At 41.7% G+C, this 17,812-nt stretch overlaps 2 protein-coding genes and 1 non-coding gene across 4 annotated transcripts; 1 reads left to right on the top strand and 2 right to left on the bottom strand.

Moving 5' to 3' along the window:
* Window positions 1-1,230: 1,230 nt before the first annotated feature.
* On the bottom strand, window positions 1,231-2,994 carry LOC119650021 (transcription termination factor 3, mitochondrial). The gene is made up of 2 exons (XM_038052497.1): window positions 2,026-2,994; window positions 1,231-1,632 (listed from the first exon to the last, which is right to left on the bottom strand). Exons 1-2 carry the CDS (start codon window positions 2,960-2,962, stop codon window positions 1,355-1,357), a joined length of 1,215 nt encoding a protein of 404 aa, XP_037908425.1. The 5' UTR covers window positions 2,963-2,994; the 3' UTR covers window positions 1,231-1,354.
* A 9,321-nt stretch (window positions 2,995-12,315) lies between these two features.
* Window positions 12,316-13,145, bottom strand: LOC119648377 (reactive oxygen species modulator 1). 2 transcript variants are annotated; one of them, XM_038050109.1, is made up of 3 exons: window positions 13,027-13,145; window positions 12,740-12,949; window positions 12,316-12,618 (listed from the first exon to the last, which is right to left on the bottom strand). In XM_038050109.1, exons 2-3 carry the CDS (start codon window positions 12,868-12,870, stop codon window positions 12,510-12,512), a joined length of 240 nt encoding a protein of 79 aa, XP_037906037.1. In that variant the 5' UTR covers window positions 12,871-12,949; window positions 13,027-13,145; the 3' UTR covers window positions 12,316-12,509. The 2 variants fall into 2 exon arrangements, with proteins under 2 accessions (XP_037906037.1, XP_037906036.1); XM_038050108.1 differs by having other exon boundaries at window positions 13,033-13,143.
* A 54-nt stretch (window positions 13,146-13,199) lies between these two features.
* On the top strand, window positions 13,200-13,271 carry Trnap-ugg. Its single transcript has one exon. It is a non-coding gene; the product is annotated as a tRNA-Pro (tRNA).
* The last annotated feature ends 4,541 nt before the right edge of the window (window positions 13,272-17,812 follow it).

Raw genomic sequence — 17,812 nt, 5'->3', positions numbered from 1 at the left:
ATTCCCTCATTCCCGAGTAGGAGACCAAACTGAGATGGAGCAATAACTCCACCACCTTGGACCAATTTGAAGGATTGTCGCTTGTAACATCGTCCCAGAAACTTCTCAAAAAAGTATTGCACTCCTCCTTGATCTGGTAACTTCAGTCACAGATTCCTTATATGAACCGCTTTAACGAAATATACAGCCCTTTGCAGGGGCCATATTGTGCTTTTTCTAGATAATGCAAAAACTCAAATCTTTCCTTCAATCGAAATAGTGTTGATAGCAAAATTGGACTTCCATGTCAAATACATTGCATCGTGCAATGCAGTTATGCTTCGGAATATGTATAGACACTGGACATCGAAGCCGAAGGTGTGGAAAACCGCGCTGTGTTACAAGAGTTCCCAGAGTTCTTTTCACCGGCGGGTTAAAAAAAAAGACCTGTAGAATCGGAGTAGGAGCTTTTTGAATATAGACAGCACACATTTCTGAAGCGAACTTCCAACGTTTTCCTGGGGAGCTTACAGCGGATAGGGTATGGTCAGGCTCCAAAGTGAAATGTAGCTACTTTGATCGGTAGTCAAGCTCCCAAGGAAGCTTCAGCGAGCTGTGATCACTTCTAAGCTATCGAGGAATGAACTGAACACGCACTCTCTCTCGCTTAGTTCACACAAAATCTCTCCTCTCCGGGTTCCCAGTTAGAGATGAGTTTCACTCTTCACTGCCCACCAGCCGACACAGTCTGCGTTCCGCTGTCTGTGGTGAGGAGCGGAATGATCTTGCACTACTTGGTATCGGGTCGAGGAAAATTTGCCTCCCCTACGAAAAACCCACATAGGAACCAGAACCATGGTGCGCGGGGCGCTGACTATTGCAATTGCCCAGCTCTAGCTAGAACCAAACACGGAACACTATATGAACCATTTTTGGCGTTATGAAGGAAATCTCTAATTGTAGAACAAGAAAGTTATTGTCTTTCGTATATTCTATGGACTGGCTCTAAGTTTCAGAGCCCGCCACATTTTTTACTCCTCGCCCCTTGTAATGGTCTTGGGAAATGGTTGCATCAAAACAGCGTGCAGCAGCGTTAATTACAGTGGACAGAGGGAAGCAGACACCTACTAACCTCTTTTGTGTGAATTCGAGAGAAAGCATATTCACACAAAACGATGAATACACCATATTTAGCACTTCCAGGAATGACCAAGAAGCAAATATGCATCTAATAAAACGTAATAAATTGTCTCATTTCCATTTTTAATTTATTTTACAAAAATATGATACATTCAATTCCTGCATCCACAAAAGACGAAGTAATAACTCCACCTACCTTGGACCAGAGCACAGCACTATCGCTTCTAAGAACATCCTACAAACTCCTCAAGAAGGTGTTATACTCCTCCATACTTGACTTGGCAACTTCAATTACAAATTCCTTATCCGAACCTTCCACCAATCGCTTTAACGAAACATACAGCTCTTTACTGGGATCATATTGGGCTTTTCCTAGATAATTCAAAAACCCATGTCGTTCCTTCAATCGGAATAGCCTTGATATCAAAATTTCGGGAAATTGAATGATTTGATGATGGGAAATGTTCATTGTCCGATGAACATAATCGAAACGTTCAACTAGTTCATCAGAGGCTGCAAAAGGAAAAATGAATAGCGCATTTAATCTGACATGTTTGATTGCTAAGCAAAATAGTGAGCGAGGAAATCTGAATAGTCAGTTAAAAATAAATTCAGTAAATTAAATGTCTTAGGATTTTTTTCCTAAATTTTTCTTCGTTCCTTAACACCACAGATGGCAATAAAGGCAAAGTTTTCAATTGGATTAATGCATTGTATTTGTTTTCAAAAAGCAAAACCGTTCTAAGAGAAGGAAAATAACTGTAACTATTGTTATGGACAATGGAAATGTGGCGAATAGACAAATAATAAATTCTAAAGGTAAGTTCCTTTCGCAAAAAGGAAGGACAAACACGACCTCCAATTGGCGTTTGGAAGTCGTTTTTATGAAAGATGATTATTACTTACTCATCCACAATTTTGGCTTACTCAGCAGCAAGCATTTCACTTCATCCTTATCAAACCCCATTTCTTCCCGTATACAAAATGAACTCTTTCTTATATGCTCCATACTGTACGTAATCAGTCGAGGTTGTTTGGTCGCTAAAAACCGAATATCATCCCCAGTCAACTGAAAATTCTTCTGAAAGTATCCCAGACGGTTGTCAATGCGTTTCGTCGAGAACATCAACCAAAAAGGATTTTTCTCAACAATCCGAGCTATTTGCTCCCTTTTGAATTTCTTCACCTCCAAATAATTCACACGAACTTCTAAATCTCCCAGATCTTCCTTGAATATAAGTGGATTTTTTGTGATGAATTCACCCAGCTTGTCCGGTGGAACACCAACATCTGTTAGGAACGTGAGATGCTGCTTCATGTCCTTTTCGAAGTCTAATTTGAGGATGAATTGAGGAAGACCTTTTCGCTTCTCTATTCGGCTGAGATCGACACCAAGTTTTATTAATTGCTGAAGAGTTTCTGATTCATTGACATAGGCAGCTAGGTTGAACGTTGGAGGAAAATTAACCACCAAGTCCGGAGGATTGTCTGAATCGACAGGATCAAATGGGGAAGGAAGCGACTCCCGGCGGGACTTAACAGGTTTCGTGATATCTGTGCTGTTCGTAATTTCTACATCTTTTAGGACTTCAGCAGCTATGGATTCCCGTGCCGAATGATAGGAATCGTTCAGCGACCTAAAAGGATTCCTTACTGGGTTCTTCACTTCTGTAACGTTTGAGATTTCGGGTAATTTGGTTGCGACATCTTCAGGGTTTTCTACATTTGAAATCGGTTCAAATGATTTGACGATTCGTCGAAGCTCTTGTATTCGAGTAAAATTTAAATTAGATTTACTGGCAACCGCATTTCGGAAAAGCCGGACCGATTTCAAAGAGAACATCTTGCGGAGTGACAGTTGACTTATGTCAACTCAATCATATGGTCTTCACACTTTAAGGCGGAGTACAATGAATGCGACTCATGTGCTTTGGGTTTCTGAGAAGTGGAGAAAACTTCAATCGTATCGGTATTCTCGTGTCATTGTTAACTAGACCCAAACCATCACCTCAAGTGCATTTCAGGCCCAGCTTGGACAAAAACCTCTTCCCTTATAAATCATCCCGCATCGACTAAAGGACCACCAATCGACTACAAGATTTTGAACACAATTGCCACCAGATTTTAGACTATGAAGTTAATTACGCTATGAGCGGTCGCCATTGAAAAGCATTATGTTTAAAACAAAGCAAAATTAACCTTGCCTGAATGCCTTCCATTTTCTCTTGAGAAATTTCGGACAAACCTGGAGGCGGAAGTAAATTTTAAACATAATACTCTGAAATAAATTCCCGGTTATTTACGATCATGGTTATTTATAACGCGACGAATAGTTTTTTCCTTTGGCGGGGGGTTTTGCTGCCGATAATTTGAGGTACATTGGTGACATTGGCATGACGCCATTGGAAGCAAGGGAAGGAAGCATTACTTCCCTTACCTAATTAAATAACAGAAATAACAGAGAAAACTAAAAAACGTTGCTTCTTAAGAGCAGTTTGACAGAACAGGAGCAGAACACCAACAGGAAATGCTCTCATTGCGGTACACATTCCTTGAAATACATTTCAAAATCTGCGTGTGCGATGGTTAACTGAAAAATTCATTATATTCTGTCATTACAAAGGCAACTCACGTATCTTCTTCCGAAGGACCCCAATTTACTCTCACTCAATGACTCTGCATCTTGCTAAAAAAAAATGAGGATAACACGAGTGAACTTAGTATCCACTTTGGGTGGTTATCCTTACTGCATGGTTGCCATTCACTTCTTGATGGGGTATACCGCGTTAACCACACCCATGCGCCATCGTTCGCGTTTACCTGAAATAGGAGAATGGATTCCACTGCATGACGTAGCCCGCAATGAAATTGTCGCATCTCCTTAAATTGTAACCTATTCACTACCACTTCCGTCTTCCAGTCACATTACGGACGAGTGCCACGCCTGTGCGTCGACCAAGTACTTCGTTTGAAATAGTTTCAGGCCAACGCACTCCCATGATACGACTCAAACAGATACGATAAAAGCTTGGAACTTTTAGGTGGAATGGAGTTCACTTTCTAAGTGGTACTCCCGTATAGCAACACAGAAAGGACACTACCCCAGTCTTAACTTAATCTTGGTGTTGAGATAACTGCATTTCCGGAATTTTAGACCGGACAACGAAAGCCGATCTATCACTGTTAATGCGTCGGGCAACAACCATTAATGCAGGGAGAGGGCGATGAGCTGGCAGACTGAGAACCTTGATTTTGTTGGTGTTTATCTTCAGTCCAATTCTGCTGCCTCTCTTTCCAAATCAAAAGTCATTTAGTCAAAGTCCATGACCCGTTGAAAGAGCAAACACGTGTCATCAGCGTAGTCGAAGTGTTTGAAGAAAGATGTCATAGTCCATTGAATTCCTCCACGTCCTCCGGATAAGGCAGCATGAAGAACATCACCAAAAACAAGAAGAAATAATATCGGTTATAGGATGCAGGCCTGGCGGTCTACGCTTTCGACCACAAAATCCTGTGAGATTTTACCTCCATGCAGCATATGACATTTGGCGCCGTCATATGTTCCTCCGATAATAGCTATTAGTTTCTCCCGAACCTCCCTACTGTGCAGAGCACACCAAATACACACCCTGTTCACGCTATCGAAAACTTTCTCGAAATTGATGAAGAGCACCAGGGTGTTCATGTGATCAATGGAGGAGGATCCAGAGCGGACACCAGCCTTCTCTCCGTCGATCACGATTTCGAGATGTTCTTTGATGCGTTCCAAGATTATTTCAGTTATTATCTTTGCGACGGCAGGTAGCACGCAGATACCCCTGAATTGCCACACTCAAAACGGATCCCCTTCTTTGAGATCTTAACGATCATCCCCTTCTTCCACTCTCTGGGAAACTTATCGGATTCCCATACGGGTGGAAGCAGCAGATCTGCAGCAACTCTACGTGAATACCGTCATACCAAGCGACTTTACTCTTTTTCTCTTCTGCTTAGAGCAACAGTCCGTATCCGCATGTTACGGTGACTAACCATTTCATCCACAAAAGGAGGAATTTCATCGGATTTGATACGGTTTTTATATATCAATGAACTGTTTAGCACCCGAGAAAAGAGCATTTTTGATGCAGGTTACTCAGTGTATTTGCCGTCCAATCAGCAAGATAGTTCTTCCACTGTCGAGCGACAGCTGGGTCATACAAGCGGTTGATGTTATACTTCCGGGGGTCACAGCTCCCCAACCCTGCGAGAAGTGGCAGACGCAACACACAAGCGAACGTATGCGACCACCAGATGGTGATCCTTTTCGAAGCCGATGTCAGCGCCTCTCTTATTACGCACACCCAGAAAAAACTACTAAATCTACTACAGATCACGAAGTGGCGATCTGATTGCTTATACGGCGTCGGTCGGTTGAAACCACCCAAATGACCTTATGACAGGCTCCATGCAGGCTTCCCACCATTACCACGTTTCCTGAACGAGCAAGGCGTTGTCGGATCACTCATCACAATCACAATGTCACCTTTAGGAAGCCTCTCCTGAACTGCGTGTCAATGCTCGTAGAAAGCATCTTTCTCCACTGCATCGGAAGTCTCCGTTGGTGCATAGCATCGTACAATTGTGATGCTCCTTAACCTGGATCGGAATCGTGCAGTTAGAAGTCTATCAGAAACCGGTTCCCAGGTCAAGAGAGCGCGCCTTGCGGTAGCCGTCAGAGAAAACCCGACACCAGATTTTCGTCTGCTACCACTTGGCTTTCCAAAGTACAAAAGCACATTGCTGTCAAAGCGAGAGGAATACTCTGGAGAGTCCCACCATCTTACCTCGCTAAAACCCAGAATATCCAGCTTATTTCGTTGGAATTCTCGCTCAGATTCGATAAAGCGAGCATTCTGAGGACCCTCGCTACCATTGTAGAGCAGCGGGCGCACATTCCAGAAACCAATCATAGACCGTTTTCGGTAGCCAAAAATCGACGCCGTCTGGTCAGTCCCTATCCGAGGCGTTGTTGACGTTTCGGAATAAAAAGAATCGATTTTTTTTTTCAAAGTCATAAGTAGGGATAACTCCTTAACACATTGGTTGCGGAAGGAAATCAAACATGCTTGTAATGCATTAACGGTATTCCTGGAGTAGGCTTTTCAATGGCGCACAATATTGAGAAGAACTGAGTTGAAATTATCGAAATATGCATCTATTTCATAGGTGTCCCAAAATAGAAGATCAACCGATCTAGAGAATTTATTTCGTGGTGCATTTTTTCAGATTTCTTAGAATTTCACTCAAAGTAAGAGTCAGTGAAGAAAGCATGAGCGGCGGGAGAGAAGCGAGTTTCTATGTTGCTTGAAAGTATCAAATGTAAGCGCTATATCCGTAAGTTCGTGAAAAAGGGACATAAAACGACTCCTAAGACCTTTGAGAAAGTGTAACACCCGGTTAGCAGCCTTAGAAAACCCCCACTTCTTAGGGAGAGTTCCGCTGAAATTGAAAAGTTGATAATATGAGGTCTCTTGACTCTAGATTTATATGGCCATATTTTTTTTCGCGTTATTATGGAAATGTTTATAGATACATACGGATAACTTGGGATTGCAGATTTCCCCTAATCTTGTTTCTTTAATGAGTGTAAAAGAGGAAGCATGTCCTTCAAAGCTTATGCAGAAATAGCATTATTGATAAAGAGTCTTCTGTTGAGCGACTTAGCGGGAGGAGGCATGCACCAAACTTATCATCATGGGGTAAAAGCTTGTAATTTATGAAAATCGGAATATTGGTAGCTGGTAATTTTTGCAAAGCGATATACTGTCGATCAAACGATTCGTTTCAGGCTGTACCATATGCCACCGAGGCAAATCGTGGGGTGTTGGACCTCATTAAAGCAGGTACTCTATGCTATAGATTTTTTCTGAATTATCATTTTTTTGCGTCGGATTAGAAGGAAATTATCCACAGTTGAGGCAATTCAATGCAACGTACAAATCCTGATGATCTAGTGTAATCTTTATATTCGCGCATTTAATACATTGAATCAAAAATACAATTGTCGTAGACGTGCCCAAATTTTTGACAACCATAACACTGAGTCAGCCCGCTTTTCTTATCCTACTAAGTGGCTATCCATCTGGTGCCTTCCAACATCAAGTAGATGTAAACTTGGGAACCCCCATGTTCCCAACCAAAAAATTTGACTTTAGCTTAAAGCATTGACGCTTTTAATCTAGATATAATTCGCTCCGTTGTCGTGTTTGCGATTATATAAAAAAGGAGCGATTTCCATCTGTTGCCAGGGCAGAAATGAGGCAGCGTCTGATAGGTTGCCTCTCCCTGGACGAAACCATTAGTTATTCTTTCTATTTTTTAAAGGATTTTCGTCCATGTTGTAAATCATTGACGTGTTGAGAATTACCTTTGAACACGAGAAAGGTATCGACCGCTTAGAGCGTAGAGTCGGCGGCGCTGCGTAAAAGGACCGGATTCAAGAGAATAAAGTTCGACCAACCGAGAACATTTTCTTAATGAGGACAAAGTCTGGGCCCCTGGCATTGTGGATTGAATCATATTTTATACCACACTTTATCTTTTCGCGAAAGTTGACTTTTTTAAATATTGAGGCATATCCGGAAAGATTTAACGAATCCAATGTTTTTTTTTCAGTTCAGTTGTTTAGTAAACATCTCGTTATGACTTCCTGAGCCAGTTTTTAAAAATTTTGATTTGTTCCATTTTTACATAAAATTTAAAAAAGTACAAATTACAACTCTTTTATAAAAAGATACATATTTTTGCCAAATTTCAAAAAATAAAAATCCCAAACGAGGAAACAGTAAACGGAACACTTATTAATAAAAAATGTACTTTTTTTATCTCAGATAGATGAAATTATCGTTCAGGTATCTCAAAGTTGCCATGACATATCCATAAGGACTAGGACAAGGACGTTTCACGAATATAAGAAAAATAATAGGTATTTTCCGAATATATTTTTGAAATCAAAACATGTACAATTCAAACAAGTTGGGAAACCGGCAGCTTGACACTTCAGGTATAAAAGGTTTTGTGTTTCCCCATGTGAAGAGCATAATGCAGTTCTCCATTGTCTGATATCTTTGGGGATTTAAATATCTCGGGTCAATGCTATCAGCCAATGAAGAACTGCGTAATGAAATTGCTTGAAGAATTAACGGAACCTGAACGAAGTGGTGTTCCAGAACTGGTGTTCTTTGTCATCGCCGTATCAACGGACGTCTCAAATCTAAAATTTACCGAATGTTGTCCGTCCTGCGTGACACGTTTTGATCACATCCGAAATGAGGATATCCACAATCGATGTGGGGTGCATGTGGGTGGATGTGGAAAAACTGTGAGAGGCGTCTTCGGTGGTATGGTCACATAATTCGCGCTAATGCGAATTCACACCAGATCAGGCATTTGATAAAATAAAACGACGAAACCAATCACGACGAATCGAACCCCGGGCAAAGGCTAAATAAAGCTCTCAAGGCAGCAGACAAAATAGCTCCAAATATGTTTGCCGAGGCGTTCACCACATGCCTTAAAGAAGGAGCATTTCCTACACAATGGAAGAAGCAGAAATTAATACTAGCCCCCAAGCCAAACACACCTTTGGGTGAAGCTTCGTCTTACAGGCCGATATGCCTTCTAAATAAAAGCGGCAAACTATTCGATCGAGTAATCTATAACAGATTAATTCGAATTGCCGAAAAGGATGGCGGTCTCTAAGAAAATCAATTCGGTTTTCGAACGGAAGTACTTGTCCTAGTAGCTAACACAGCTAAGACCGCACTTGACGAGGGCAAATGTTGTGCAGTGATTACACTTGATGTGAAGAATGCCTTCAATTCCGCTAGATGGAGCAAGATACTCGAGTCCCTAATCAACTTAGGCGTGGCGAAGTACCTGGTGCGTATCGTTGCCGACAGGATTCTGTGCTGCGAATCAGATGAAGGAATGAAATCATAGCAAACGACATGCGGAGTTCCACAAGGGTCTGTCCTAGAGCCACTCTTGTGGATTATTATGTATAATGGGGTACTGACCCTAGACTTTCCTACTGGTGTGGCAGTCTATGAGATTAAATCCTGGTTAGAGAATGCTGGTCTACAGCTCGCAGAGCATAAGACGGAAGTAGTACTTATTACCAAGCGGAGAAAATGCACTTCCATGAAGATCAAAGTTGGAACGCAAACAATTCATTCCAAGCCTGCACTTAGGTACTTGGTTGTAATGATTGGCCAGAGATTAAATTTCAGATTGCATGTGGAGGGTGCAGCAACCAAGGCATATAACATAGGAGCGCTGGTTGCGAGAATGCTACCAAATATAGGTGGCCCAAGGCCGAGCCGTCGACTCCTCATTTGGAAGGAGTCGACTCGATCCTACTGTATGCAGCCCCAGTATGGGCAGATGCACTGAAAAATATAGCAAATAAAAGAAAGATGTTGCGCTTACAGAACAATATCCAATGAAGCCGCTTGCGTGATAGCAGGAATGGTCCCGATTGAAATCCTGACGAAAGAAATACAACGACTTTACGATCGAACGTACCTCACCGGAGAATCTCCAGCCCGTCGGCGACAGTTCGCACGAACTGAAACTGTCGCGGAATGGCAAGAGAAGTGGCACGAGTCAGAAAAAGGCCGCTGGACTTACAAAATTATATGGGATATCCGGAAATGGATCGAGCGACCCCACGGCGAAGAAGGTTTCGACCTAACTCATTTCTTGAGCGGACACGAAGGCTACCGAGCATATCTGTATCGATTTGGGGGTGACGATTCGTCATATTGTCCAAAGTGCCCAAATATTGAAGAGGATGCAGACCACGTCTTTTTCACTGCCCTAGTTTTTAAACCCAAAGGGCTACATTAGAAGTTACAACAACCGGGGCGTACTTCACACCCGAAAATATAATGGAACTTATGGTGAAAGCAAAGGGGATATAGACCGAAATCGAAAAATTGATTGCAGTCATCCGAAAGAAGCTTAGGCAGGAAGAAGTCATCCGAAAAAATGAACGTGAGAGGAACACGAATATTAACATGAGCGCAGATTAAATTCTGATTCAGCCCCGCGAAGTAATACCAAATGGGAGTCCCGCGGGAAGAGTGGAAGGAGAAGGAGGTGGTTTTAGTGGGTAAGAGTCTCACATAACCGTGTGGCAGGAGCCTGCGGTAGCTTTTGAAGCTTTCCGCCTTCCATCGGGGGAAAAAAAGAGAGAGAGAGAGAGAGAGAGAGAGACAGACAGACAGACAGTAAAGCGATTTTAATAAGGTTTTGTGTTTACACAAAACGTTAAAAAGGGCTGGAAAGAAGTAAATTCTTCATGAATGGAATTTTAATATTTCACTCGAATGTCAATTCCGTTAATTATGACGTCAGTATCTTATTTGCACGGTTTAGGATTCAGTTAATTCGCACGAAATTTATACGTTTGAACTGCTACAACTTTGACACTAATAGCCGGATTTTCATGAAAGTTGACATGCGTAGGCACGATACTGTCCTCTATGCCGGTACATTTAGTGTTGCTAGGATAAACTCAGGGGTTATTTGAAGTCAATTTCTAGAAGTTGGTGTTATACTATTAGTAAGTTTATTTAGGCAGATATCGGAATGAGATCTTTCGAATCTTAGATTTCATTTTACACAAAACCTTAAAAAGGTCTGGGGAGAAGTATATTCTTCATAAATTCAGAAGTATATTCTTCATAACTGCACATGCTAATTATGACGTCATCATCTTATTTGCATGGCTTTGGAAGAAGTAAATTCGCGCGAAATTGCTGAACTGCTATAACTTTGACGTTAATTGCCAGATTTCCATGAAATATTGTCCTCTATGCTGGTGCAAAATTTAGAAGTCCTAAGATGAATTTAAGGGGATTTCTTAGTCAATTTCTAAAAGTTGGTAATATACTAATAGTAAGTTTATTTGAGCACATATCGGAATGGGACATATTTTGAGGCCTAGATTTCACCTAGGCGCATCACCTTATTTTTTTCGGATTTTTGGGTTCGATAGTTTCCGAAAATGACTCCTGTCTCACTTTAAGTGTATACATTCTGATTCCTTACCAGCGCGACTAAATCAGATCCGCAAAGTATTATACTAATTGAGACCTTTTATTTAATACCTCACACGACTATATCCGGTGAAAACTTTTTTTAGATCTTCCCTTTACATGTATTGGGAGCCTCCCTTTAAACAATGTCTAAATTTACATCACTCGCTATATGCGGGGGATTTCATAGTTCCCATCTGTCCACCGATGGGGGAAATGCCGTTTTGGAGAAAAGTACGTGCGACAAATAGAGAGTGAATTGATTTTCATAAGGTTTTGTTTTACACAAAACCTTAAAAATCATTAAACTATCTTCAGTGATTGCTTTGTGATTATCTTCAGTGGTTGCTTTGTCATAAATTCCCAAAATTATTTAATGATTCCAGTCAGACTCTAGTGTCTTTATGGCTCTTACTGGCATTAAGTTACAATAAGTAGGAAGTGGGAGCCAAATCGCAATGTGATTCTACCATCGATTTCAGTTATTTTATTTGACCACTTAAATACTTTTAGCTCGCAATTCATTTCGCACTATCCAGTAACTTCAAGCTTTCTAATTATCAACCGCTTCGATCCATAACTCGGACGAAACGCACTTCTTCAACACTTCAATGCGCTTCACTATGTAACCTCATAATGAAAATATCAACGAAGGAACTATCGAAGTTGCATGTCAGGAGCATCCCCAAGATCCATATCATACATGAACTCCACGGGTACAAGGGCAATTATTATACTAACCAGAAACCTGCATAATGACATACAATTGGAGTCATCTGAGCAGATTAATCTCACTTATCTATTTACAATTTTTAAGCAATCCTCAGTTGTGACGCGCATTCGTTACTTAGGAGTATCTGATCAAATCACTATTGGTTTCACAACACTGAGATATCCAGGGATATTTATAATGATATATTAGTAGTTTTGCAATTCTAATATTATTATTGTAAGCTCTATAGTTTATATAGTAAAACTGATTGCAGAATTCTTCTTAGAGTCCCCGCAATCCGTGATCCTATTAGGATAAAATCGTCCAATCAGCAATAAAGATTACAAAGGACAGAACTCTCCTTTTAAATTGCCGTCAACCAAAAATAAGGAAAACCTTTAATTTGGAATCGTATCGAATATTTATTCAACCCCCATGGAGGCAACAACTGGAATCCAATAAATATTCAATCAGACTTTCTCCTCTCTTATATTTCAACAATAAATTTAAAAATATCGCGAGTTTACCAACTGAAAACATTAATCTAATTTTAAGTGATATCTCCTAGACGTCGTTGCAACGCATCACCGCGGAGGCTAGCATCTTATTCCGGTACCGATTGCCATAAACGTTCCAAATGTTCCGCCACCTTGCAGCATCACTTTGCCAACATTATTTATTAGCTCCCTTCCGCGAAGACCGTACCTGGACAATGCAAACAATTCCACAATCAATTACATAATATCGGCGACTTATTTCAGATCAATGAGACACGGAAGCCCATCAAAACATAACCTCATCCTGCCGGGCTAATAACATGCAATACCTCAAGGCAGAGAATCCTCCGAACAATGCACCGCTAGCCATTCCTACGCAGAAACCGATCGTGAAGCCCATTTTCATTTTGTCGAAGCAGCTGGGTCCTTGCTGGTTATACGCGCCACTCGGTAACGGCATGTTTCCCTACACAATGTTTTTGCCCGCTTTTGTGCCAGATGTTCCAATTGATATCTCGAGAAATTGATTTGATTCGAACCTAATAATTGTAACTATTAGTTCCTGTGTCCTTAGGGAACTACTCCAGTGACGAGAATCAAAAAAAAAATAATATACCCACACACTTTCTAAATTTTGCCCAATTATACTCCGGACGTCACGTACGATTTCTGACAGGTCGAGGAAAATGAACTCTGTCTAGAATAGGTGCTGCTATCTTTGGTTTAAATTTGGAGAAGGCGCAAGGTGGCAGCGTTACGAGAAAGTTCCCAGTGTAAGTGGTTTTAAGCGGCTCAATGGTCTAGGGGTATGATTCTCGCTTTGGGTGCGAGAGGTCCCGGGTTCAAATCCCGGTTGAGCCCATTGCTTTTTACTCCCCGCAAATCTATTAACTTGATAATTAATTGTAAATCCAGCCAAGGTTACCTTAAAAAGTCCGCTGTCTTCTGAACTACACCAGAAAAACAAATTGTCGTCAAAAGCCATTTTTTTCAGAGGTGAAAATCATCAAAAAACCAACCCCAGGGTTAACGCGTACTGATAGCGATGGATTTTTGCCCACTAAAACCTGCTCATGGTTTTAATTAGGAGGAGTTAGCCGAAATTATAAGTGAAAGATTTGCCTGTGAAAATATTTTCCTTTTTATTGGCTAAAAGTATTTGGTAATGTATACAAATACGTATTTCGGAAACCAACTCTCTCCTTTTTCAGTGTTTCAAAAATAAAGGGGAGATACCATTCCTTGACTTAAAAATAATCCGGGAAAGAGGGAATTTTGAATTCGACACCTACGGGAAACTGACAAAGAAAACGAACCATCACATACACCTCAAAACCACAATTTTCACCATAATATGGCGGCATACAACTTTATGATTCACAGGATGGTCACAACACCGCTCAACGAGGAGAGAAGAAATAAAAAAAAATAAACTACATCCTAATAACAACCAAGAAAAGGGAATACAACAGAAACCTCATCGAAAACCGGACCAAAAGAAACTACCCCAGGTCTCAAGACAGCAACTTTCAACACTCCTCCAAGAGGCGAAGACAGAACCTAGGCCAATGGATAACATTAACCTACTCGGGTCGGACGCAGAACATCAAAAGGCGGCTACACAAACTTGGATCCCGGGTCACCTCGACCAGCAGACGATGCCGACTTAGAACTCGGTTACAATTAGTCAAGGACAAAAAAGAGTGTACTGAAAAAAGCAGCATTTATAAGACAAGACAAGAGTTATGTAGGGCAAACAAAACGCCTAGTCCATACTAGGCTGTTAGAACACATAAAGGAGGTCGAATCAGCTAAAAATAAGAATAGCCCACACATAAAGTCCGCCATGCTATTAACATAGTATGCTGGTCCCAAACCCAGGTAATGGAGGAGGGTTTGAGGCAACGTACACTGTACTATCCTCAGTAAAACAAAAATAAAATGCTGAGATCAGGGAAAGAGATAAATAGAGTATAGTTGGAGTTATTCTACTATGCTAAATCCTACATGACCTCTCTTGGTGACAGGTCCCGCGACAGGTGATCCCAGAAAATGCATACAATGTCGTTAGAAACAAGATGATCGGATTGAGTCACAAGCCTCGGAGAAATGCTAGGGCGTCCACCTCAGTCGACGCGGCAGGACGGGCCCCGGTCCTGTCGAGAAATGGGCAAGGGTTTTTGGCGCATGGACGGCGTCAGGACGTAAGCAAGTTAGTCCGAACGAAACAAATACATGCCTGCACGCTAAATGTTGGTACCCTAACTGGAAAATTCGAGGAATTTGCAACAGCCCTTCGGAAAAGGCGCATTGATATCTGCGCTCTGCAAGAAACCCGGTGGTCTGGTGCCAGAAGCTACGACATTGAACGCGAACGCGGTAAAAACGGCTATAAACTTCTCTATTCTGGTAACCCACACACTTAATACGGTGTTGATATTGCCTTTTCAAAAGGTTTCCGTGATGCCATTAAAGACGTTGAACAATTTGATGATCGGCTGATGAAGCTCACCGTTATATCAGCTGATCGCACTATTCACTTCCTCATCGAAAAAAAGTCGTAACGAACTCCCACAGGACATCGAACACTTCTGTTGCTTTAATGATAAGAACGTTATTCAGGAAGGAAGAACACCATCTGACTGATACCATGAAGATTTTTGAACGCATTCTTGACAACCGTATTTGCGAAATCGTTGAAATAACCGTAAATCAAGCCGGATTTGTCAAAAACTGCGGAACTACTGACGCAATACACGCTGCGTGGTTACTCATGGAGAAACACCGTGAGAAGCATCGCCCTCTTTACATTGCATTTCTGGATCTAGAGAAAGTGTTTGACCGTGTGCCACACGAACTCATCTGGTATGGTTTACAACACTTGGTGCCAGAAGAACTCGCTGGGTTCAATTTCAAGTAAAGTTCGAAGTATGGCGGGTGTATCAAAACCGCTTCGTGCCTCTGTTGGTGTTCATCAAGGAAGCGCCCTCTCACCACTCCTCTTTGTACTCCTCTTTGTTCTTGTTATGGACACTGCCACACGGGATATCCAACGTTCAGCGCCCTACACACTGCTTTATGCAGATGATGTTTTCCTAGCATCTGATAGCAAAAATGATCTCGAGCAACTTGTCCACAAATGGAATTTTTGACGACCGATCCCCATGAAACAGGCACAATCACTGTCAGCGGCAGTGATCTGCCCACAACTGAACAATTTAAATACCTCGCGTCAACGCTATCAGCCAATGGAGAAGTGCGTTATGAAATTGCTTCACGCATTAACACAACCTGGATGAAGTGGTGTTCCACAACTGGTGTTCTTTGTGATCGACGTATCAACGAATGTCTCAAATCTAAAATTTACCGCAATGTCGGCCGTCCTGTCGCTCTCTATGATCCTGAATGTTGGCCAACTATAAAAGACAATGAACGACGTCTTGCGGTAATGAAGACGAAGATGTTACGTTGGACTAGTGGCATTACACGTTGCCCCGATCGTGGAAAGATTGCGAGAGAGGCATCTTCGATGGTATGGTCACGCAATTCGTGCGAACGAGAATTCACTTGCCAAGATTGGTCTGGACATCGAAGTCGATGGTAAACGACCAAAAGGCAGACCGAGACAACGATGGCTTGATACGCTAGATGGGGATTTAAAAGCCTCGAGATTGGATAGAACCAAACGGCGAAACCAATCACGGCGAGCCGACCCCGCTTGTGAACGGGACAAAGGCTAAAGAAAAAGAAGAAGAAGCCTTGAATTTTTGGGAAACTAAAAAGATACGAATCGAGAAAGTGATTCGATCAAAAGAAACCATCACAAGGCCAACCAATTAGATTGAAATATTTCAACGATTCGAAAAAGTAGAGACATTTGGAAATGACAAAGTCAGCATTTGCATGGAAGACAACCATTTCACCAATTCTGAAACCTACAAATCTGTGACACATTCTTCCTGTCCTAATTGGTGAATGTTTTCCATTATTCCGAGAATACAAAAGTCAATAGTTAAACAAAATACAGTCAATTTACATTGTAGATAAATATAAAAATAAAGAATATTTCGGATAATTGCTAGAACAGCATAATTTTCAACGATTAACAAATCAGCGTGTGGGTAGTTTACAGCAAATAATGCTGTGCATATCGTCACACCGACTAAGGATTTCCTCATTTCTGACGTGATCATAGCTAGTTACGTCGCTGAACCAGTGCCACACCTTCATCTCCATAACCAGAAATGGCGTTCGTCCAGCACCTGGCGCATCTATGGCTTTTCAACTCAAGTTTCGCTATTTCGTGAAATAATTTCTTCGCGCAATTTTCCAGGTATAAATATAGAGCTGAAATACTTAGGGGGACGAGCTGCTTGATATAATTTTTCTTGAGGCTAGCGAAACATTAGGTATCCCCCGTAACACAAGCAAAAAAAATGGCGAGGGAGCACTTCCGTGCAAAGTATTCCTGGAGGCGCAAAGCTACGATGGTGGTTCAAAAAGTAATGCACAATATGGTTTAAGCATTTTTTTACTTTAAATGAACACCAAAATTTACTTACTAGCGTTCTATATAATCTCACTGGCTGGATAACACGGCGTCAACATTCGGGAAGCCAATGAATACCGTTTAACAGCCTATTAGAATTTAGCTCGCGGATGCATTCGCTGACGGCGTCGTTAAGCACGGTCAAATCAGTGAAACGGACGCGCCCCTCATTGGTGCCTTGAGCTTCTGGAATAAGTCGTAGTCCGGAGGACTGGTGTTGGGAGAGTAAGCAACAAGTGGCAGTGTTTCCCAACCATATTCGCCAAATACAGACACAACAGAGGCATAAAGATGCGGTCACGCATTCTCGTGCAAAATGATGACACCCGTTTCCGACAACGTTCCCCGTCATTTACGAATTTGTCGACGTAACTTTTTGTGTAATAAATACGCATATCTTTCACCGTCTGTAGTAGTACCTGTATCAACACCATCACACACCAAAACACCCCCGATAGAGGCGCGTGGACGTGTGTGGTCGTTTCGAACGTGGATCACTTTCCACCGACCCTTGACCGCCTTTAAATTTTGCCGGCCACCTAGAAATCATGGAGCGATCCAAAGTAGTCTCACCACACACCTCCCGCAACACATTAGCAATTTTTATTGACGTACAGTGTTTCAAAGTTTAAATTTTTATGAATGACCGTTGATAGAGTTTCGTTACGCGAACCGGAAGCTTTTTTTCCACTCACGCAAATGAACATATTTCACATAGACCGTAACGGGGAGGAACATTTTAATATAAGATCGTGACGTTTTGTTTCGATTGCATCGCGTACGGCGACTACATACTTTTGGAACCACCCCTGTATTTCGATATACCTGTCACAATGCGGTTTGCATCGTAGAA

This window comes from Hermetia illucens, chromosome 2 (assembly GCF_905115235.1).
Source record: "Hermetia illucens chromosome 2, iHerIll2.2.curated.20191125, whole genome shotgun sequence".
NCBI classification, from domain to species: Eukaryota; Metazoa; Arthropoda; class Insecta; order Diptera; family Stratiomyidae; genus Hermetia; species Hermetia illucens.
Note: the sequence above shows the minus strand (reverse complement) of the source record. Positions and strands in the feature narration are given on the sequence as shown.

What these genes read in the sequence shown, in the direction of transcription:
- LOC119650021 (XM_038052497.1), bottom strand. Translation starts at nt 2,962, where the DNA reads ATGTTCTCTTTGAAATCGGTCCGGCTTTTCCGAAATGCGGTTGCCAGT. An exon ending in TAAGCCAAAATTGTGGATGA is followed by an intron (nt 1,633 to 2,025) that starts GTAAGTAATAAT and finishes TTCCTTTTGCAG; the next exon opens with CCTCTGATGAACTAGTTGAA.
- LOC119648377 (XM_038050109.1), bottom strand. Translation starts at nt 12,870, where the DNA reads ATGCCGTTACCGAGTGGCGCGTATAACCAGCAAGGACCCAGCTGCTTC. An exon ending in GGAGGATTCTCTGCCTTGAG is followed by an intron (nt 12,619 to 12,739) that starts GTATTGCATGTT and finishes TGCATTGTCCAG; the next exon opens with GTACGGTCTTCGCGGAAGGG.